The sequence below is a fragment of the Eptatretus burgeri genome, chromosome 6, assembly GCF_056783735.1.
Source record: "Eptatretus burgeri isolate ZD-2024b chromosome 6, Ebu_testis_v1, whole genome shotgun sequence".
Taxonomy (NCBI): domain Eukaryota; kingdom Metazoa; phylum Chordata; class Myxini; order Myxiniformes; family Myxinidae; genus Eptatretus; species Eptatretus burgeri.
In genome coordinates, this window is record NC_140966.1 from 13,220,483 (window position 1) to 13,243,639 (window position 23,157).

At 45.4% G+C, this 23,157-nt stretch overlaps 1 protein-coding gene and 1 pseudogene across 2 annotated transcripts in view; one reads left to right on the forward strand and one right to left on the reverse strand.

The window, feature by feature from the left end:
• Positions 1-283: 283 nt before the first annotated feature.
• LOC147024312 (uncharacterized) lies at positions 284-3,422 on the reverse strand (annotated as a pseudogene).
• Positions 3,423-8,240: 4,818 nt separating this feature from the next.
• The window catches only part of TNPO3 (transportin 3), a 143,120-nt gene continuing 128,203 nt past the window's right edge, over positions 8,241-23,157 (forward strand). For both annotated transcript variants that reach the window (XM_085884079.1, XM_085884080.1), the window contains exons 1-3: positions 8,241-8,466; positions 12,320-12,393; positions 17,213-17,369. In XM_085884079.1, coding sequence (XP_085740205.1) covers positions 8,266-8,466; positions 12,320-12,393; positions 17,213-17,369 — 432 coding nt within the window. In that variant the 5' untranslated portion in view covers positions 8,241-8,265. The remainder of the gene's footprint in view (positions 8,467-12,319; positions 12,394-17,212; positions 17,370-23,157) is intronic.

A 23,157-nucleotide genomic window follows, 5' to 3' on the forward strand; every position in this document is an offset into this window, starting at 1 on the left:
ATGCTGGGCTTGCTGGTCAGGGATCTCTGCCAAATGGCTGCTTGGTAGTTTGGCCTCACAGCATGCATCTTCAGGCAATCCTTGCATGGAAGCAACTGTAAAGAGTCTACGTTTCCGTTCTTGATTCTGAATAATTGGTACCGCATTTCATTGACTTCTGAGATGTCTGTCTGAGCCACGTAAAGATGACAAGTGAACACCTCCAGATTTGTCAGTAATTCTGTAGACAATATCCAATCTTGCCCGAGTTTTCTGAATGCCTCTTGGAACTGGACATTCTCCTTCAGAAGTTTGAGAGCAGCCAATTTTCCTCATCCACTGAATGTGCTGACTGGTCTCTGATGTATACTGCAGATTGGTTGATGACATGTCATGTCATTTGAAGACTTTAGTTCCTGGACCTTATCCTTATCTGTAAGGGCTTGTGCAAGTGATAGATTATCAGGGTATACAAGAACCCTACCATTTGTCTCAGTGATGAAGTGGAGAGACTGACAAAATTCTGCCTCCAACTTACAGCGGATGTGATTTTGGTCTGTTTCTTCACATCTTGGAAGCCATATGTTCTCATGAATTCTACAAGTTTGTCATTTAGATGAGTCAGGCGAAGAGCCTGAGGATTAGTGAAAATAGTGTCCCTTATGTGCTTGAACAACATCATGTATGATTCTTGTTCTGCTTCTTGGCAGGCCACATCTTCGTTTGCCACAGTTGCAGTCACAGCTTTGGGTTTCTCATCCCTCGTGTAATTTCTGTAACAGGTCTTATGATATTGGGCCTCTGCTGCCACGAGTTCTCGTGATGTTATGGCCAGAATTTTGTTGTCAAATTGCCTAATGGCTGCTTGTCGAACCTTGTCATCAGAACAGAGCTCTAAAGACTGCATGAGTGGTTCACGGGTTTTGGATCCCGTATTGTATTTGGTTTTCTTGTCACAGAAAATACAAATTTTATCCATAACACGCGATGAACTAGGGCCATCACGCAAGGATTTCCAGGGATCTGTGCCAGTATGTATGTATGTATGTATGTATATGTATATATATATATATATATATATATATATATATATATATATATATATATATATATATATATGAGCCTGGTGTTGGCGCAGTGGTTAGGGCAGCGGCTTGGGATCCAAAAGGTCCTGAGTTCAAGCCCCGTTGGGCCACTGAATTAATACACCAGGGGGTTGACTCAGCCTGTCATCCTTCCGAGGTCGGCGAAATGAGTACCAGTATACTGGGCTGGTGTATACCCCGGTTAAAATAGGTGTACCATATCCCTGTGTCGTAAGAGGCGACCAGGGTTGCGTTAGGAAGGGCATCCGGCGTAAAACGTGCCAAATCACTATGCGGATCATACGGATGATCCGCTGTGGCGACCCCGAATGGGAGCAGCCGAAAGAAGAAGATATATATATATATATATGTATATATATATATATATATATATATATATGTATATGTATGTATATATGTATATATATATATATATATATATATATATATATATATATATATATATATATATATATATATATATACACACATATATATATATATATACACACACACACACACACACACACACACACACACACACTCACACACACACACACACACACACACACACACACACACACACACACACACACATATTTATCTATTTTATATATATATATATATATATATATACATATATTTATCGATTTTATTTATATATATATATATATATATTTATCGATTTTATTTATATATATATATATATTTATCTATTTTATTTATATATACTAGTACATGCCCACACGTGCGTGGCCGTACGTGCAATAAAAAAGAAAAAAAAAAAGACTAAGAAGAATTGTGACATCATAGCACCCTGTCCTGTCATTGGTTTGGTAAATAAATGGCCATAACTTGGGAACCACTTGTCCGATTAATATCAAACCATGAAAATGCACATCCGCATGGCCCCATCAATATACCTGGCAAGTTTCAATTAGATCGGACCAGTGGTTGTCGAGAAACAGTGGTCACAGACAGACAGACAGAGATTGCTGGAATTATATATATTTATTTATTTTTTTAAATCTATTTTAATCTTTACATATATATATATTTTAATCTATTTTATATATATATATTTTAATCTATTTTATATATATATATATATATATATATATATATATATATATATATATATATATATATATATACACACATACATATACATATACAGTCATGCGCCACTTAACGACGGGGATACGTTCTGAGAAATGCGTCGTTAAGCGATGTCGTCATTGTGCGAACATCATGGAGTGTACTTACACAAACCTAGATGGTATAGCCTACTACACACCTCGGCTATATGGTATAACAAATTGCTCCAAGGCTACAAACCTCTACAGCATGTTACTGTCCTGAAGACTGTTGGTAATTGTAACACAATGGTAAGTATTTGTGTATCTAAACATGGTGTTGCGGTTTTGGAAAGCTATCGCACTCAACATTCAGGTTCCTATATATTAGTTATATCGGTAAGTATATGTTTGGTAGATAGCTCCCGTCCCTGGTCTAATGGGTAAATCAAATGTGAATGCGCTACGATTGTATTAGAGTTTCAACAATGCCACAACGGCACCATTCTGGAACTGGAATGTTCAACATGGAACTGGCGCTGTGCGTTCTTCACGCGAGCGCATGGGCGGAGTCTAACACAGACATGCCGTCCCTCCGTGGCCATTCGGCGGGGATCCGGCGTCTTCCGCGCTCCGCCTCCGACCCAGCACCGTTGCCATTAAACACACGGTCTGAGGTGAAGCCGTAGGTGGAGCCACAAACACCCCCCCTGCTGGAGACTCCGCCCAAGGGATGGAGTGCCCTGCCCACCACGCGCCTGTCCAATCGGGAGCAGACGAGGAGTCACATGGGGCCTCCCGTCCAATGGGAGGGCGAGTGGGGAAGAGAGAAGCGTTCATTGAGCGGGAGGGGGCCGATCTAAGGTGTGTCCTGAGGAGATTATCGTCGACGGCTCTCTTGGAGTTGTTCTGGTTCTTTCCTGCTTCTCTTCTCCCTCTTCTTCTCTGCCCGGCTCATCACCTTGGCTTCTCCTGCAACGACCTCGTTCCGGCTCCAAAGCTTCGGGTCGTCGCCTTCCACCTGGCTGGTACGGCGACACCAGTCCCAAGACCAGGGGACGTCCAGCCGAGCGCTCGTGGCCGGGTAGCCAGCCACGCCTGGCTCACAGCAGGTCTGTCCTCCTCGGCTGGAGAGTCGCAATAAAGGCCGTTGAGGTTCACTTCTGTCTGGGTGTGCGTGTGTCTGTTTGTGGCGCCAGTCTGATAAGTAGTGAACTGTTAAGTGCTTTTGCCTGTATATTATTTGCCTTGCTTGATATTCAGTATAGCTCTCCTCTTGCATGCTCCCCTAGTCCCCCATCATTGGTAAATAAACATACCCAATTGTTTAAATGTACTCAGCTCGTTGTGTCATTTCTCCATTGACTGGGTGTGTCGTGCATGTGGGAAAGTGAGCAGTCATTGCCGCTATAACGGAGTAACAGGATAATCGGGCCGGCGGAACTCGGTGATTATATAACCGCTCGGCATCGCACATGGAACGGGCTCGCTTAAATGGCTCGCTTCCGTACGAGTTCCGTCAAGGGTGAAATACCCCAGTCATTGGATCACGTGGGTACTTGGTAAATTGAAGTTGATAATCGACCCTACCCCACGTGGTCTCCCCATTGGCATATTTCGGTCCAAAATAACCAGGACCCGCCGACCTCGGACTTCTCCGTGCCGGCGATCTGTAATTCCGGGCGATCGAGCTGAGATGGCCCCACTGCTCCATCGAGGGTCGTGCTCGTGGCGACGCGCCGGTGAAACCATAACAATAGAAAAGGTACAGTAAAAAATACGGTATAAAAGATTAAAAAAAGGATCACCTGCATAGGGCACTTACCATGAATGGAGCTTGCAGGACTGGAAGTTGCTCTGGGTGAGTGAGTGGTGAGTGAATGTGAAGGCCCAGGACATTACTGCACACCACTGTAGATTTTATAAACACAACACTTCAGCTTCACTAAATTTAGAAAAAAAAAATTTCTTTCTTCTTGTAATAACCCTAACACGAAAACACCAAACACATTGTACAGCTGTACAAAAATATTTATTAATTTTTAACTTTTTAAACTTTTTTGTTAAAAACTAAGATACAAACACACACATTAGCCTAGGCCTGAGGCCTATACAGGGGCTGAGGGGCAGGATCATCAATATCACTGTCTTCCACCTCCACATCTTGTCCCACTGTCCCATATCCAAGATAGACGGAAGACGTGTTCGTTTTACCTTTGTGCTGTTCATGACGGCCATGTGTGTTGTCAGCGGCTGCTTACAATCTCCTCTCGCATACATTATGGAAAGGTGAAGAAATAGCATGTGGATTTTATAAATAATCATTGCACCGATGTTATAATTTACAAATGAGGGAACGAGCACCTGTCAGTTGTGTGATATATTTGTGGAACAGTGCGAATGTTTTAATAACATAAAAAGCTTTACTAAAAATTTATTTGTGTTTTAATTTCTACTGTAACAACAACGATTTATTCGCGGAATTCTTTGATTCAAAAGTAATTTACTTGCGAGAAGGTAAACGTGTAAAAAAAACGGGTCAAATCGGGTGAAAATCGGGGTGCTTTAGGATGTTAGGTCAACATTGGGTTAGTTTGAACGGTGATTTCCTTGAATCCAGATTTAGCGCGACCCCGCGACGATCGCAATGACATTTTATGGGCCTCAACGATCACGTTATAATGGGGCCACACTGTAGTTGTTTATAATCATTATCAAGTATTATGTACTGTACATGCAGTAATTATATGTGCTCTACTGTACTTTTATACGACTGGCAGCGCTACGACATCACGAGGCGATAGGAATTTTTCAGCTCCATTATAATCTTATGGGACCACCGTCGTATATGCGGTCCGTCGTTGACCGATACGTCATAAAGCGGTGCATGACTATATATATATATATATATATATATATATATATATATATATATATATATATATATATATATATATATATATATATATATATATATATATATATATATATATATATATATATAGTGGTGCCCCCAGAATCCCAATTTAATTCGTTCCAAAAAGTTCGGATTCCAAAACTATTTTCCCAATAAGAAATAATGGAAAGTGAATTAATCCGTTCCTGTACCCCAAGAAAACCCACTTTCAAGACACTTTCAACTGAAATTACCCATGTTTAAGGTAAAATAAGATGAGTAAATGACCTTTTCTGGGTCATGAATCTTTTTCCAAGCCTGGGGGATGAGCAGGAGCGTTGTCGCTTCTTCTATCAAGTCTGGATGCAGCTCCGGCCTATCAGTGGCCATTGGGATCCAAAACGTAAACTGTTCAGCCTGGTGGAGGTATGGAATTAACCTTGAAGCACGAAATGATGTTTTATATCCCAGTACACTCTGTGGAGACACAAACGTGCCGTTTTCACCGCACGGTTCCACGGGAGAGAATCAAGAGGTGAAGCGATTGGGTGACGCAGCATGACGTCACTACCATGCTCGCGAAAAAAACGTTGAGTTTGTTAAAGCTGATTCGTCAGAGGGTTCATTGAATGAGTTCGCTTCAAGACGGGTTTTCGTGCTTTTATCGCTTCTTTATTTTTCAGAATCCTACACACGGTCGATCTCGGCAGCTCGAACATGGCAGCGAGATCAGACACACGCGTACTGCTCTCATGCTTAGCGATAAGTTCTTTCTTCAACTCAATTGTCAATCTCACAGACTTCCTCTTATTCATATTTGCTTCACTGCTCTTCTTGGGTGCCATGGTGAATGCACAAGGGTGATAATTGAAAAAAAAAAATGCACAAATCAAGGTGAAAACACGAGGTAAAGTAGCGATCGACTCACGAGAGATGCTTTCACGAGTACTTCCACCGACGAACTGAATGAACAAATCGCGAAGATGCGTGTCGAACAGGCGGGGAGGGGGGGGGGGGACGCACGTAAACAAACATGAACGCCACGTTGTGTTCGGTTTTTAGGGCAAAATTTTCTCAAAAATTGTTCGGATTCCAATTTGTTCAAACAATGGGGCGTTCGGATTCTGGGGGCACCACGGTATGTATGTATGTATGTATATATATATATATATTTATCCATTATATTGTTATCATATATATATATATATATATATATATATATATACATATATATATATATATATATATATATATACATATATATATATATACCGTATATATATCCATTATATATATTTACTAGGTGAATGCACCCGGCGCTGCCCGGGTTCTTTTTGAATGAATTTAATCTTCCATACATATGTCTGACGCGAGCACAGTATCAGTTCCCTATTGGGCCATGGCAGTCATAGGCTAAGGGGGGAAACCATGGCAGTCATAGACTAAGGGGCCATGTCAGTCATAAGCTCAGGGGCCATGGCAGTCATAGGCTAAGGGGGCTGGTGAATGGGAAACACACCCCCTTTCGCCCCCGGCCGAGGGGCCTTGCCACATAGCCTATAACCTTCCCGGGGTCCATCCCGACTTTTTTGTTTCAGTGGTTAGCTCCTACCTTTCACCTTTCAGGAGATTAGCGTGTACAGACAAACAAAACAAACAGACAAACGAAAACTTAAAATCGTATGTTAGATATATTGTATATGGCGTTGGCCCCATGTCAATCGGCTGAACTTGAAAAATTAACGTTACGAAATCGGGTGATGACGTCATAATTCGGAAACCGGAAGTCGGAAGTACAATTCTTTTACATCGGGACACTCCCGGGTACATGTTCTGTTAGCATGTGAAGTTTGGTGAGGATCAGTCCAGTACTATTTGCGTGCATCGGTCACAGAGAAACACACACACACAGACACACTTTCGACTATATATATATATATGTATATATATATATATATACATATACATATATATATATATATATATATATATATATATATATATATATATATATATATATACATATACATATATATATATATATATATATATATATATATATATATATATATATATGTATATATATATATATATATATATATATATATATATATATATATATATATATATATATATATATATACATATATATATATATATTACAGTAAATGTAAACTGTTTACCCTGGCGGAGGTATACGCTCTACCTCGTGCCTTTCCAGTTATACATGCATTTGTACACTTTCCATTATTCTGCATGATTGCTGCATTGAAATGAAGAACTGTGGAGGTGAAGATATGAATTTTGCTTTTCATTCATTATGATTTAAAGGTGGAGAAAAATGATGGAAGGAACCAAGGAAGCAAATCATTAAATATGTGATTTGGGGAACCTGTGCCTTAAATTCACGTCAATCCCAATGTCCGACTCTCCAGAGCATCTGCGCTGTCAAAGGAATGCACAGGGTGTGTTGCCATTGCTTTTCACAGCAGTATTCATGACAGCAATTTGGTCTTGGTGTTGGCAGAGTGCCAGCCAGCTCTTGTGAAAGATGCTGTGGTATCTTTAATGACCACTGTAAAATGCTTGCAGAGAGAGCACCCAACTTAACATCCCTCCAAAGGGTGGCATACTCATCGATGTTCTTTATTTTGATGTTTGTTAGAGGGTTGGCTTGATACCATTTTGCAGGAACTTAATAGCTCGACCTGTGAAGCACCACTGTGACAGTTTATAGTCTACTCAGAAACCGAACTCAGACTAGATAGCTCCAATGTGAATGCCATACCTCTCAGCAATCCTGCTGGGCCCTAAAGTCACTGATCTAAACACTTTGTAGTGCAGTTATGATTGTTGTTCAAGGGCGAGCAGAATAGCTGAGAAGAGCGGTCTTACCTTAGTTTGAATCTTGATTTTTACCATGAACTGTCCCTCTTGTGTTTTGCATGCAGATTGATGCATCATTGTGTGCCATATCCATTTTGACTGGGGGCGGGGGGGTGGGGGGAAGGGGTTTTAAGCCAGATAACTGTCTGGTAGCACTTATGCTGAAAGAAAAAAAAAAAGATCCCTCAGTGTCTTGTGAAAGGAGGCTAGTTATCGCCGGTATCCTGGGCAACTTATAAATTCCTGCCCAAATTATCTTCAGCTTTTTGTTCTATTGTGAATTGTTTTCTCATCTTGGATTTTCACTGCCCAACTTTTTTTTTTTGTTTTTAATCTGTTACAGATGTTTGCTTGGGAAATCTCTGACCAGCTTCTGCACATGCGGAGAGATGTAGAGTCTTGTTACTTCGCAGCACAGACGATGAAGATGAAGATCCAGTATGCTTTCTATGAACTCCCAGCGGACACGCACGTGTCTCTACGTGACTCTTTATTGACGCACATTGAGAACCTTCAGGAAGTTTCCCCAGTCATTGTTACACAGGTGAGCATTACCCATCTATTGATCCACCCCTTTTATATTGTAACGGTTGTGGAAATTCGCATTACACCATAAAGAGTCCTCAGGTGAGATATCTCGATAAGTCCACGTGTAGTTAGCCCACACCCGTTGTATAGAGGGAATTCATGTGATCCATTCGGGCTGCGATCCTTCAGTTAGCCATTTTTTCTTTCTCTATTGTTATTTTCGACCATTAAGCTGCCAACAACGCAAACAGCCACTACCTTTACCTTCACAACTCCATCCCGCAAACATCGCTTCACCGCCATTCCCAAACGACACCAAAACCATCAAACCACCACAGAAAACCCTCCACCACCTTCGCCTTTCTCCTTCACAACCAACAACCGCACACCTGTGAACACTGAATGTCTGGCTGTCTAGGGCCCGATCGGCGATTGGTGCCAAACGCACCGAGCCGCGAGCGCGAATGGCGGCCTTTTCGAGGTTGAAATTCGGATCCAAAATGATTCACGCCTCCTCGCCTATAAGGGTGGCTTTCTTTTTCCTTTGCTTTTTGTGTAAATGCTTGTGGTGGCGCCGTCTGTTAAGTAAAACTGTGTAAGTGTTGCCGTGTGTCGGTCTGAGTCGGTAGTATCTCTCTTTTACTGTTCCTTTCTGTGCTTGAATACGTGCCTTTTATTATTATTACTGTGACTGAATACGTGCCTTCTGTGCTGTCTGCGTGCGTGAAATAAATGTGCTTGTTCAATTGTTCCCGCTTTGCTTCGTCTCCTTCCGTTTGTTGACTCTCCATCCTGCATCGCGTAAGAGATTGGTCGTGGGTGTAAGTTCCCGGTAACTAATCTGAACCGTCGAGGTTGACGATAACTCCGCTCGGTTATCTCTGCAGTATGGAATGAACCGCTTAAGCGGTTCGTGTCTGAAGTCGACCTGCGGCGAGGTACGATCGCCCGATTAACCATCCGCGTAGGTACTTGGGTAGGTCGAGTTTGGCGAACAACCCTATCCTACGCGGGTGGCCGATTGGCACGATTGTGGTGAGGTCGAAAGACCCACCCCTGACTAGCTCCCGGCGTTGTTCCGAGAGGGTCACGACTGAATTGTCCGTCCGGTGGGCGACGTGCCGCGATTCGAGTACGTGGCCGATCGCACGCCGGCGGGCACGAATTCGCAACAATATCAACCTGGGTGTTTAGCGTTCCCATCTGAGCACATAATGCCTGGTGTTGGCTTAATGGCTGGAGTGGTGGGCTTGGGATCCTGGAGTCCTGAGTTAAAATCCTGCTTGTCTGTTGAATTAATACCAGGTGGGGTTAACTCAGCCTGTCATCCTCCCGAGGTCGGTGAAATCAGTACCAGCTTGCTGGTATCCTGTGTCGGGGTGGCAACCCATTCAGGATTGTGCCCAATAGCCAAGGAGACTGCTTAGGCAGCACCAAAGCTCTGCACAGAGTATGGTCTCTGCACAAATCATCTGTCTGCCGATGCAGCTGGAGACTGTTTTTGCAATTGGGTCTGTCTGTTTAAACTTTTTACCATTTGAGCTTTTGTCAACAATTTTTCAACAAACATTTATTTTGAGAATGTGGAGTGCAGTAATTAATTAATGCAACCTATTTATCGCTTTTTTTTTTCTTCTAGTTTTGTTCGAATAAGCTTCACATTTTTGGATGCTTTCTAGTTTACTAATGTCTTTAATTCACGTACAATTGGTTGATTTATCATATCATGTACAGTATGTGGATACGCTGTTTTCAAAAGTGTGGGGCATATTTTACATGTACCCCTTCCGTACCCATATCTCTCCCTCACCCAATAAGTTAACAATTGTATTGTAATTGAGGACGGCACATGGACAAATATGATGGTGACTGTATGATCAATATTTTAATTTGAGATAAACCTCGATGTTACTCAGAAGCCACGGATTTACTACCGTGTATCTGAAGCGTCAGCAGAATCAGTTTGTTGAACATTGGCAACCCTTCACATGGAACGATGAATCGTACATGTTCCTATGCAATGAAGCAGTCTGTGGTTATCGGCAAACTGGATATTTCAAACGACACTCCCTGATGAACCAGAACGATGCCTTCCCAGTTCCACGCACTATCTCGGCTCGATATTTATCAGAACATCGTCCCTTGGAGTGTGGCGTTGTCTTTGAAAGGCGTGTATACGCTTGTCATTCAAATGCCTTGCAGGTTCTACTTCCTCGATGTGCATATGTGTGTCTTGGATTCGCTATATATGCTAGATATCCCTTATTGTCGGGTTGTGCGTGCGTGTGTGCGTGCGTGCGTGCGTGCGTGCGTGCGTGCGTGTGTGCGTATGTGTGTGTGTGTGTGTGTGTGAGTGCGCGTGTGTGTGTGCGTGCGTGTGTGCGCGTGTGCGCGTGTGCATGTGTGCGCGCGTGTGCGTGCGTGTGTGCGCGCGCGCGCGTGTGCGTGTGTGTGTGTGTGCGCGCGCGCGCGTGTGCGTGTGTGTGCGCGTGCGTGTGTGTGCGCACGCGTGCGTGTGCGTGTGTGTGCGCGCGCGTGTGCGTGTGTGTGCGCGCGCGTGTGCGTGTGTGTGCGCGCGCGTGTGCGTGTGTGTGCGCGCGTGCGCAACGCGAGGCTCCACAGCACAAACCAGCGAACTGATTTCGATGAAACTTTGCCGACATGTGCAGTATTTGTTGGGAATGTGCGTATTTGAATTTCGTTGCCGAGCAACCACCCGTTGCTGTGCAGCGGCCAAAAAACCACGTGCAATATTTTCAATACTTGTCCTTCAGCTTTGAATGTAGACAAGCGAGACTTCGGAATTAAACACTTCGAGATATTTAGAAAATTTTACTCGAGCCGATTTTTGATTGAGGTTTTATTTTTCAAATGGTAGTCCTTCAAAAATCGGGTGCCTATTCACCGTCAATTTTTTATGAGGAGCTTAGGGAAAGTGGACGTGGTTGATGAAAAGTGGGAGTGGCGTAGGAAAGTGGGCATGACGTAGGAAAGTGGGCATGGCTTATGGAAAATATTGTGTGGCTCAGGAGGTGTGGTCAAACAAGAACATTGAGAGAAGTTTATCTGTGTGTGTGTGTGTGTGTGTGTGTGTGTGTGTGTGTGTGTGTGTGTGTGTGTGTGTGTGTGTGTGTGTGTGTGTGTGTGTGTGTGTGTGTGTGTGTGTGTGTGTCTGCAACGCGAGGTTCCACAGCACAAACCAGCATACTGATTATTTTTCAAATGGTAGTCCTTCAAAAATAGGGTGTCTATTTACCGTCATTTTTTATGAGGAGTGCCAGTTGGCAAAATACGCAATAGGAAAAAATTTTGCCAGGCAGAGGAACAATTGTATGTGAACCAATACGTCTTGGCAATGAATCTTTGTCAGTGGATTGGTCAGAATGAAAAGCATCGTATCCAGCGCTTCGATCCTAGCGAATCTCTCGTCGCCTACCGGCTTGTTTGTTTATTTTTCTGTATTTTCTCCCAAAAAAAACATTGAAGGGGAAAGGACAAAACTATCAGAAATCCATACTGAGCACTGTTTTGCCCAACGTTCCAGGATTATCTCTCAATTGTGTTTGAGAGGGGAGAGAAAATGTAGCAGTGAGGTTGGAGGGGAATGAGGTTGGGAGGATGTGAGAGAAGGTTGTGTGGAGCTGAGAGTATTTTGTCCCCTTTTGTGTTTGTATATGTGATATGTAGAAGACCTGTAATCGTTTGCAAGTCAAATGTGTACGTAGGTTCAACTGTGACGAAAGAGCAGTTTTTGGTTGCGGGGTTTGGGTTGCTGTGTACAATTTGGCAGCAAATGTAAAGCTTGCCTTGGTGAGCGATTGCATTCGATTGGTGTGTTGGTTAAGAAGGTTATGCAATTTTCATTGCAGCTTGCACTTGCTGTGGCTGACCTTGCACTGCAGATGTCCTCTTGGAAAGGTAGCATTCAGATGCTTGTACAAAAGTGAGTTTCTCTTTTAAATATTTATTGTCTTGCTTAACACATCTGTTCACTTCAGCTGTGGGTGTTTTGGTGCATTTATTATTATTATTGTTATTGTTTGTTATTATTATTATTATTATTATTATTGCAGTATTTTATGCCTTTTGCATATTTTGAGTGTCGTGGTGTCTGGCAGGACAGCCTAAAGGTACGCGCACTCTCCTCGACTCTGTTCATCCTTGGTTCAAATCCCGACCCAGCGATACACTATCATCCTGGGTGTTTCACAGGCAGGGTGATTTATCCATGTGTGTGCCATCCCGTGGATGGACGTTAAAAGGCCGTCCCGTTAGGCATTAGTTAATGGACGTTAATGACCCTCATGGTGTCCTTCACGGAGAATAGGCGCGCTATCGCCAACACTGGTAAAATTCCAAATTACTGCCTTGACTTCCTGAGTCGAAGTGGTAACTTCTTCGGCAGCACTGTTGCTTTGCATACGGCATGGTACATCATGATGATGATGATGAATTCTATCTACAAGAACATTTGGTGCCATTACTGTACCCCGCGTGAATCTGTGCTTTGCTGAATCTTTGTTGCATTTAATAAGTTCAAAGATTTTTGAGCATTATCTGCTTTGTACTTCAACATTTATTGTTGCTCGACGTCAAAACGGCCTGCTTTACCTGGTTTGCTCTGCATTTTGACTTTCAAAACCTTCTGGGCAACTTGGAGTGGACACCTCAAAATGCAGCCTTGTGTGAAAGGCAGTGTCACTCACATTCCACCAGCCAAAGATCTCAAAATGATTCCAAGGTTGCGATGCATATTGGGCCTTCCAGTTTTTCCTTAACGCCGAAGTCACATTTGCCACGGCGGCCGTGGGGTCTGCAAAATCTACGGCCACTAGCAATTATACGACAGCCGCAGTATTTCCACGGTCACACAATGTAGCAGTCACATACGTTTTTATTTTTCGGGAGCTGCACGGCGTATTTATAAATTGTGGAGACCGAAAACGTGGGGTTGCCGTACGGTCTTTGATTTGAAGTCGCACGGTGACCTTAGGACGTTCCTGCGGCGGCCATAGAATTTTCAAGGCAGACGCAAGGTGCCCGCAAGGTGACCGCAGGGAGACCGCAAGAGGGCCCTAAGGTGAACCTGCGGCCAGACGGACGGTAACGAATGGGTAATTTTTTTTTTTACCAGTTTTTTTGTTTCGGCTTGTCGAATTGCTACTGCGAACGTAGAAATGAAAAAAGTTATAATTCCACGGCGACCTTACGGCCTATAAAATATAGCTATACGGCGTAGGGCCACCCTGAGGCCACCTCAGAAACTCTGCGGCCGCCGCACGTTTCTGTCAATTCAGAGGGCGTACGGCCGCCGTATCCTTGCCGTAGAGCAAATGTGACTTAGGCCTTAGGTCTTCTAAATTGTGGAGACCGAAAACGTGGGGTTGCCGTATGGTCTTTGATTTGATGTCGCACGGTGACCTTAAGGGGGCCCTGCGGCGGCCATAGAATTTTCAAGGCAGACGCAAGGTAGCCTCAAGGTGCCTGCAAGGCGACCGCAGAGGGCCCTAAGGCGAACCTGCGGCCAGACGGACGGTAACGAATGGGTAAAAAAAAATTTTTTTACCAGTTTTTTTTTTTTCGGCTTGGCGAATTGCTATGGCAAACGTAGAAATGAAAAAAGTTATAACTCCGCGTTATAATTCCACGGCGACCTTACGACCTGTAAAATATAGCCAAACGGCGTAGGGCCACCCTGAGGCCACCGCAGAAACTCTGCGGCCGCCGCACGTTTCTGTCAATTCAGAGGGTGTACGGCCGCCGTATCCTAGCCGTAGAGCAAATGTGACTTCGGCCGAAGTGCAATATGTAGAGAATAGAGGGTTTTTCATCCAGGGCAGAGACAAGTGGCAGTTTAAAAAAAATAAAAAAAATTCTCTGCAGCAGAAGGGCTCAAGGAAGAGCAAGTTAGAACCGATAGGGGAACAAACATCAAGAGAATGAATGAACAAACAGGAAAATAGGAAAGGTTGCAAGGGAGGAAATACTGGCATGTGAGAGGCTAGTATTGCACTGAAAGTGTTCCCTCTGAGCAGGATATCTCAAAGTTATGGACATATTTGGACGAAACTTTCTGATCAGGTCGAGTGTGTAACAAAGATGAATTTATTAGATTTTGCTAATGATCTGGATCTGAGATTTTTTGAGGTGATTCTTCACCATTGAGACATTGGGGCCAAAACCGATATATAGCATGTTGTCCCAAAAAGTTGATGGATTTTGACAAAACTTGTTGGATGAGTTGGTTAGGTGACAAGAACAAACCGATTCGATTTTGGTTCAGGTCCAGATCCAGATCCGGCCTCTCGGTGGGATACAAAACTGAAAATGTTCATCCTGGCAGCGGTATGCGCTGTACTCAGTGCCATTCTAGTTGGTTTGAAAAGTTATCGACAATCAGCCTATATTCTGAATTCCTGCTCTGCCGTTCTTGCTTCCCCCTTTGTCTGCCATATTTTGTCTTTCGTTTAGCTGCCTCCCATCGGCCTGAAAGTCGGCAAACATCACTTCCGTTGACAAGGATGCTTGCAAAACAAAACAAAACAAGGACAAGCAAAAACAGATTCTATCAATTACAGACCAGTGGGCTTGCTTCCAATTTCATCATTGCTGCTGCGGTCATCTTTCCTTTTATGAACAACCTAATCTCTGACCATCAGTTTGGATTCCATCCCCATCACTCCATTCTGGACATGCTGCTGCTCCTCTCAGCAATGTTTGGAGGCCCTAAATCTCAATCAAGTGGTCAGGATTGTCTATGTCGACATATCTCGGGCATTTGAAACAATCTGTCTTCCTGCTTTGCTTGCCAAGCTTTCTGCCTGTGGCATTCAAGGCCGCCTTCATTCCAGGATTTCTGACATCCTTCACTCGCGTACTGAACATGTTGCTATCAAAAGAATCCTTTCCCAATTGAGGCTAGAATTCTCCAAGGCAGTGTTGTAGGTCCTGTCTTGTTCCTCATCTATATAAATGACCTTTCTGATGTTCTGGAAAGCCTCCTTCTCTGTTTTTTGAAGATAACTCCACATTGTGTTCCGCAGTACACAGTCCCACTGCTAGGCAGACAGCAGCTCCGTCACTCTTAACTGATCTGGAATTAATTTGATGCTTGTCTGATTAATTGAACATGTCCTTCAACAATCCTGGAAAATCTGTCTCATCCTTTCACTCCTGAAGGATCATCAAACTAACCCACTTGTCTATTACCATGGTCAGCCACTGGAAGACGTTCAGTCTCCTGAACTTTGAGGTCTCATCATCAGTCATGGCCACTGCTGGGCCAACCACATACTAAAGCTAACCTTCAAAGCCGGATGCAGAGTGGGCATGCTCTGTCAATTTGAGTCTTTCCTTGGAAAATCAAAGCTGCTCACAGTCTACAAATCCTTTGTCTGGAGCTCAATGCAGTACAGCTCTCCCCTATGGGCTGGTGCCTCAGCATGGCGTCTGTCTTTGCTGGATTCTGTTGACTCTAAAGCTCTCAAAATTATTGGAATATCCTGTGACAACACCAAAACACAGTCTCGTGCTTTCATATTGCAGGTATGCCAGTAGTTTCTCTCTCTGTCCCCCCCCTCTCTCTTTTAACGCCCCTTCTCTGAAATCATTCCGTCTGTTCTCTCAGTCCTCTAACCCACCCCAGCAACTCGACGAAGTTGGTGTTCTTCCAGTAATCCCCTCTTGGTTAAACTTCCAAGATCAAGGCTGACTGCACACTTCAACTCCTTTGTTCCCACTTCTTCCGTCTCTTCGAAGCTGTTCTATCTCGCTCTTACTTTCAGGACTTGAAGCAAGCAGTGCATTGCCATGTTTTGTCATTCTCAATTCTGACCCATTCCTTATTACCCTCTTAACCTTTTGTAACCCAACCATCTTATTTGATAATGATAAGGTAAAAATAAAAGTTATCTACCATGAAGGATTACAAGGTGCTGATGTTTCAGACATACCCTTCGTTGGAGAAAAAGAGGTCTTGTGTTTTTAGACTGTTCCACAAACACAGAATGCTAGTTTTATGCTGGAATTGGCAACTACATTTTTGTCTGACTGTCAGTTCTACCTTGCACTTGCAAGAGCCTAGCTCCTGTATATATGTATGTATATATATATATATATATATATATATATATATGTGTATATATATATATATATATATGTGTATATATATATATATGTATATATATATATATCTCATTGATCGTTGATAACCCTAACAGCTGCCTTGAAAAATTTTGTTCTTTTCATTGTTTTTGCTTCTCTGAAGTGGCTATCCTCCATGATTGATGCCTTGATCTGGCAGCAGTTTATGGGTTGGTCACATCTAACAACCATTCTGACCGGACGGTATTTGGCAAGGGACTCGAGTCGATGCTTAACTTCAAGTGAGTTGCCAATTTGGCTATTGTAGAAAATGAGCTCAGGTGGTCAGGATTGTCTATGTTTTGGGATTTGCGTTTTGGGATTTGTTTTGTAGAAAATTTGTTTGTTTTGAATCCTAAATTTATTTAAGATCCATAATTGTATGACTTGGCAAATTTCTGGATTTTGCATTGAAAGAAAGAACAAATGTCAGATTAATGAACGTAATGGCATGTCTAAAGCACACACTTCAGCTTTTACTTAGCAAAGACAAAATAAGGCTTCACGGTGTCTGAATAGCCTGTTTGAACTTTTTTCATTGCCCCTTGTGTAAAGTCAAAACATAATTTGCTGTTTACTGTTTTCTCATTGATGGTATATAATTATTTTTCTTTGAACAGGTATGGAGGCAATGTGTCATCGTTGCCTTTCCTTCTGGAGATTTTGACAGTATTACCTGAAGAAGTGCATAGCCGTTCTTTGCGCATCGGTGCAAACCGGCGGACGGAGATAATTGAAGAACTTGCGTTCCATGCCGGCACGGTCCTTTCTCTGCTGGTGTGTCAAAGTAATAATGGTATAAGACGGGTGGCATCGGATTCATAAAAACTAATTTTTGTCTTTTCTGTAAATAGCAAATGTGTTTTTCTGTATGGAAGTGTTTGATTCTCAGTCTCCTTTTAAACCCTGGTGAACTGACCTTCAACAGGTCATGTGACTGGTGTGTTTCTGACATACCATGTTACTTTGAAATTGAGGGCAATAATAGCATATCGTTTGTCTTTACATAATACTTTGCATGGAAAGAAGAGTCGGGATTGTCGGGAATGGGTGGGGGTGGGAGTGGGGGGAGAGGGAGGGGTTTGGGTGAATAAGAGAGGTGAGTGCACATGAGTGCTGATCAAGAAGTGTATCATGCATTCAATGCAATAGTCTATGACATAGCAATACAGTGTATATTGTTGAAGAATTCCCGCCCGTCGGCATGCGAACGACTGCGTCTAACCAAGAGCGGTCGCTTCGCCCACCGAACAGACAATATTAGTCGTGACTTTCTGGAACAACGCCAGAAACCAGTCACGGGTGGGTTTTTAATCCCACCACTGCCCAGTCCGTATTCTACCCGCGCGAAATAGGGTCAATCGCCGAATATCGATATACCTAAGTACCAGCGCGGGTAACCTACCGAGGGACTGTACTTCGGCGAAGGCCTGCTTGGACACGAACCACTTAAGCGGTCCGTTCCGTTCTGGGATAACCGAGCGGGTATTATCGCCAGACCTCGCCGGACCCGATTCTATTTATCCGCTATTTAAAAACCAACTATATTCCGAGTGCAAGATAGGGCAGTTCAATGAGGGAATGGACGCAACGAACAGGTTCACATTCAAACAAGGACATTTATTATAATAAAGCACGTATGCAATTAAACAAGGCAAAACACGAATGCAATTATACAAGCAACAAAAGCACGACAAAAGAACTACAACCGTCTACTTATTATGTACAGTCACTTGCACTTAACAGCAGTTCCGACTTATTAGACGGGCCCACGGACACACGTACGCACACACACACACACACACACACACACACACACACACACACACACACACACACACACACACACACACACACACACACACACACACACACCCAAGAAATGGTGGCAGAGGCCTTTAATAACGAGCTCCAGCTCGGAGGACAGGTGAGCTGAAACCCAGAACCTATCTCGAACTTCTCCACCTCGTGTAGTCTTCAAGTTGTTCGGACCCGGGCTTCAGCAAGAGCGAGCTGGATCCAATCGCCGTGAGCTGCGATCCTTCCCGAGCTCCCGCGAATCCTCCCGCACTTCTCAACACGTGCTGGTGAGACAAGGCGCCGATCCTTCCCGTCGATGCGTCGCTTCCCCGAGGAACCACCTCCAGGAAGAGGTCGATGAGTCGCACCAAGCCGGGAACCAAAATGTAGAACAAAGAGCTCCACGAACCAAGAAGAAGAAGCCACCACTCGCAGCTCGAGCCGAGCGACCGGCTTAACTTTCCTCCAAACAGGGCAGCTTGAAGCAAAAAGCTCTCACGAAGCCGCAGCTCACGGAACCATCAAAGCAAAGAGCCTCCAAAAAGCCTCCTCCCGAGTCAGGCCTCAGCCGAAGCTCACTGAGCCAGCCGAAGCAAAAAGCTTCCAAAGGCCTCAACCCGAACGCAAGCCAAGCAGGACCCGACGGTCTGCTGAACGACTCCCCTCAACTCCCTTCTCCAACTCTGCCCCACGAACAAAAGAAAAGATCTCCTCTTATCCTTCTCCCGGCGTGACTCATGACTCATGCCCTCGTGCTCCATCCCCCGCTCAGCCACGGGTGGGAGGGAGTTGTTGACATCATGAGTCACGGGACGACAGGGTTCTTCTTTCTCTTCACAGAAGAGGGGAGACGGATGTCTCCATTGTTCGTTCCCTAACGATTAAATCGATCCGCAGCGCATCTAATCGATTTCTGAACATTTAAACAATGAAAGGTGAGCTATCTCGGGAACAAGCACTTATCGACATAGCTGACTAAAGGAACCTGTATGTTGTGTGCAATCAAATTCCAAATTCGTAACACTACCCCCTCCCCTTTTTACAGACTCGTCCCGTGTCGTCAAATTTTCATGTGACCAGCATGTGTAAGTTTTCCACGAGTACGTTCTACCTTCGGATGCCTGAGTGCCACATTTCTTTATACGTGTCCCAAAAATAAATAACCTAATGCGCTGCGTAACTAACTAAACAAACTCTCAGAAACTCATTCAGACAACTTAACTAAAATTGCCGGCGCGAAAACAAACATGCAGGTGAGGTTCCACGTATTTACAATTTTCACTCAACTTATCCATTGCTTAACCATGGCCCAGGACTGTGAATCTGTGAAAGGAAATCATACAAGGACTGTGAATCTGTGATCTGTGAAAGGGGAGAAGGTAAAAGTCATTTCAAAGTTCATTGATGCAGGGGAATGGATGGAGATGGTCGCAAAACACAAATGAACATGAAAGATGCACGGGCTGCCTGCAGGGCAGTCCTTGCAAAACTGGATGGTCGTGGCACACATGGTGATGGATGGACACGAGCAAACGCAAACAAGGGCTAGCAGGCATGGGGTTATGGCAGAGGCAGGCAAACTAGGCTTTGCAATGCAAGCCCATGCAGAACAGGCGGCTGCAGCACAACAGGCCGGCAGGTGAAGCTGGCCGGCCTCTGGTGTGGTTCCCTCAGGTCTGGAGGGAGTGCGGTGGTGCCGGCCGCTCTGAAGGCGGGCTCGGACCAAGCCTACTGTCTCCCCCCACTCTATCGCCTTTGCCTGTCTCTGTCCATACCCAATCCCTTAATTTGCCACAAAACACAACAAAATTTTGCCCCTCTTTATTTTTATTATTTTTATTTCCCTTTTCAAATTGTCTCCCTAACCCCCTTTATCGTCATTGGCCGGCTAACCTATCCTGTCAAACTAGCCTACTCCCAACCACTATGTTCCCTCTCTGGAGGGGAATAGGGAGAGACTTGCGTCCTGTCTCGAGGCCCAACAAAGCCCTAGAATGCCCTCCTCAGAGTTCAGCGATCTACCAAAGTGGGTCCAGCGGCCTACAATGAGCGAAGGGATGGATGGTGCGAAGGGGTACATCTAACTACCCTAACATTTATTAACCTGAAACTACCCCGGGGCTTTCAAAAACGCCTCACACTTTAAACTATCGGTTCTAAAAACCACGATTCCCGTCGCCTGTGTTGGTGACCATTATAAATTTGGGCCTTGCCCTCAAATTTTCATTCGTGCCCTCGCACAATTTTCTGGCTGGGCAGCGTGGCTCAACTAGCAGGAACTCCCCCTCTGCCGAACTCTAACCATGGCACCCCCAGACCCGCAGGCTGCCTCCGAGCCTAGCTGCTCCCTACAATGCGGGGGGGGGGTTGCCCTCTCTGGAATTGCCCCCCTCCGATGCCCACGTGGCGTGTTGATGCCCCGGGTCCCTTTCCGAGGGTCGCCCGTGCCCACTACACTGCCCCTGTGGCATTCTGGCGCTACGGGTCCCGTTTCCAACGGGTCGCCCGTGCCCACTACACTATCCTGGCCCCTCCTGGGCCCTTGGCCGACGCTGGCTGACTCGTCCAGTGCCCGGGGTGCCCACGAAACAAATACTCAACTTTCCACAGCCATGCTCCCAGCCGGTCCATGAACTCTTGCACCCCTCCAAACGGGTTTCGTGCTTTCTCTCGACACCAACAACAAAACGACCTCCTTTTAGTAAATTTGAATAACCCACGAGCTAACATTAAACTGACCCCGGGGTCACTTGGGTGGGAATCACTCCTCCCCCAACCAGTCATTCACACCATGCATACCACATTCGCTCCACTCGCACACTTGGGCCCACTGTCCCACACTCTTTCCTCACACAATTTCCATTTCGCAACTCACACCAACACTCCACACTGCCATCCTTCTAACTAAATCCCCTGACTAACTCGTGCTCCCTCGTCATCCCTTAAATCAATGCACATTCCTTTTACTCTACGTAGCTAAGCTTCATCTCCACCACACATTTCATGTCTGTCACTGTCTCCAAAATCCCAAAATTCCCATTTCCTAAATCTAAACTGAAATCCCTCTATCTAATCCATTCCACGGGCTCCATGAGGCCTTGTCCCTGCCCCATGAAGCCGGTCTAACTATCGCTAACCCATCCCCCTAACTAGTAGTTCCTGTGCCCCCTAGACAGGGGGGTCTTCCACCCCTTGCCCAGGGAATCCTGTTCACCCAAAGCGAGGCTTGCTTTTTTTTTTCATGCGTGCACCAGCGCGGCAACTCGCAACCTGCGCTCCTTTACCCGTGACGTCATGGCAGCTGTTCGCGTTTCTCGCATCTCGTCCCTTATCGGACGGCACCATCCGGCAGGGATTTCCCTCCTGCCGGATTCCAACCCTGCAGCCACGACTTCACCCTGTGCATCAAAAACAAGCCTCGCGTTTCGAGGGGTTCCCCACGCGAGTACATGTGCTCTGCTCGTCGGAGCTTCACACACACGCTCGCCTGGAAAACCCGTCCGTTCCAAATTCACAATCTAGCCTAGCTTCTGTCCGTCCCGCGGGATTGGCTAATCCACCGCGTGGGTTTCCGGACCGGGCTTCACTCCCGCAGGCACGCATGTGCCGGCCTCGTGCGTTGCACAGCACACAACCCGAACGCGCTGCCGTGCAAACCCGGCACGGTCCTCAAAACCACTACGGCCGCTACACGGCTTTTGTCCCTCATCTGTCGCAGTCGTCGTCGCCATTCAACGCGCACACTCTTGCGTGCCACGATGCTCACACACCTCACCATTACACGAGGAAATGCGGTTGCGGTCTCCCGCATGCTAACCGCCATCTCCCTCTCATACAGCGCTCTCACACACGCGGTCTCTCTCACACACGCTGTTCCTTCCACCCTTGGTGTTTCCTTTACACACGGCGTGCTGGAAGGCACGCATTTAGGCACACTCGCTACCAGGCACACCATATCACTCACACACGCGGTTTCCCTCACACACGGGGAATCGCTTACACACGCCATAACACTCACGCTATGCGTGCTTTCCAGCACGCATTTCGGCTCACTCATACACACACACCGGGACGACCACGCTGGGGATTTGCGTCACCACAAGGGTTTCCGGGGCCTTCATACCCCCCAAGCTTTGTGTGTACCCGTCAACAGCACTCGCCCCGTCCACCTCGCAAAGCTCGACCGGACCCACCTGGTCGATATCCGCTTCAAGGGAGCATAGCGTTTCCCCTTGTTCCTGGAGGAGGCTATCCGGCTGCTTGCACTGGGTCATTACACATTCCCCGAGCTCCCCCTCATCGTCCTCCACTACCTGCATGTGTGTGTGCTCGTCTTTACTTTCGTGTTTATCATGTAGTCTCTTCTCTACCGTTTTTATCTCCCGTGTCTCTGTTATTCCTTTTATTATTTACCGTCTCTACGTGTCTTGCCGTACACGTCTCCGTCACCCCATTTAATTTTTCCCTCTCTGTCACTGTCACCTCTGTTACCATTAATTTTTCCGTCGTAGTTACCTCCACGTGCCTCTTCCTACACGTCTCCCGGATTACTTTGTCCTCCCCCGCTTCCATCGCGGGGGGCACAGCCGTTGCACTCCCTCCCAGCTCGTTCGCTCCCGCACGTGGCGCCGCCATTTTGCACACCGTTGTCCGTGCTTCGTCGCGCGCCACTGCCGTCACTGCCTTTTTCCCAGCCTGGAGATTCCGCTCGATGCGCTGCATCTCACCCCGCAGTTTTTGCATATTCTCATCCATGTTGTTTTTT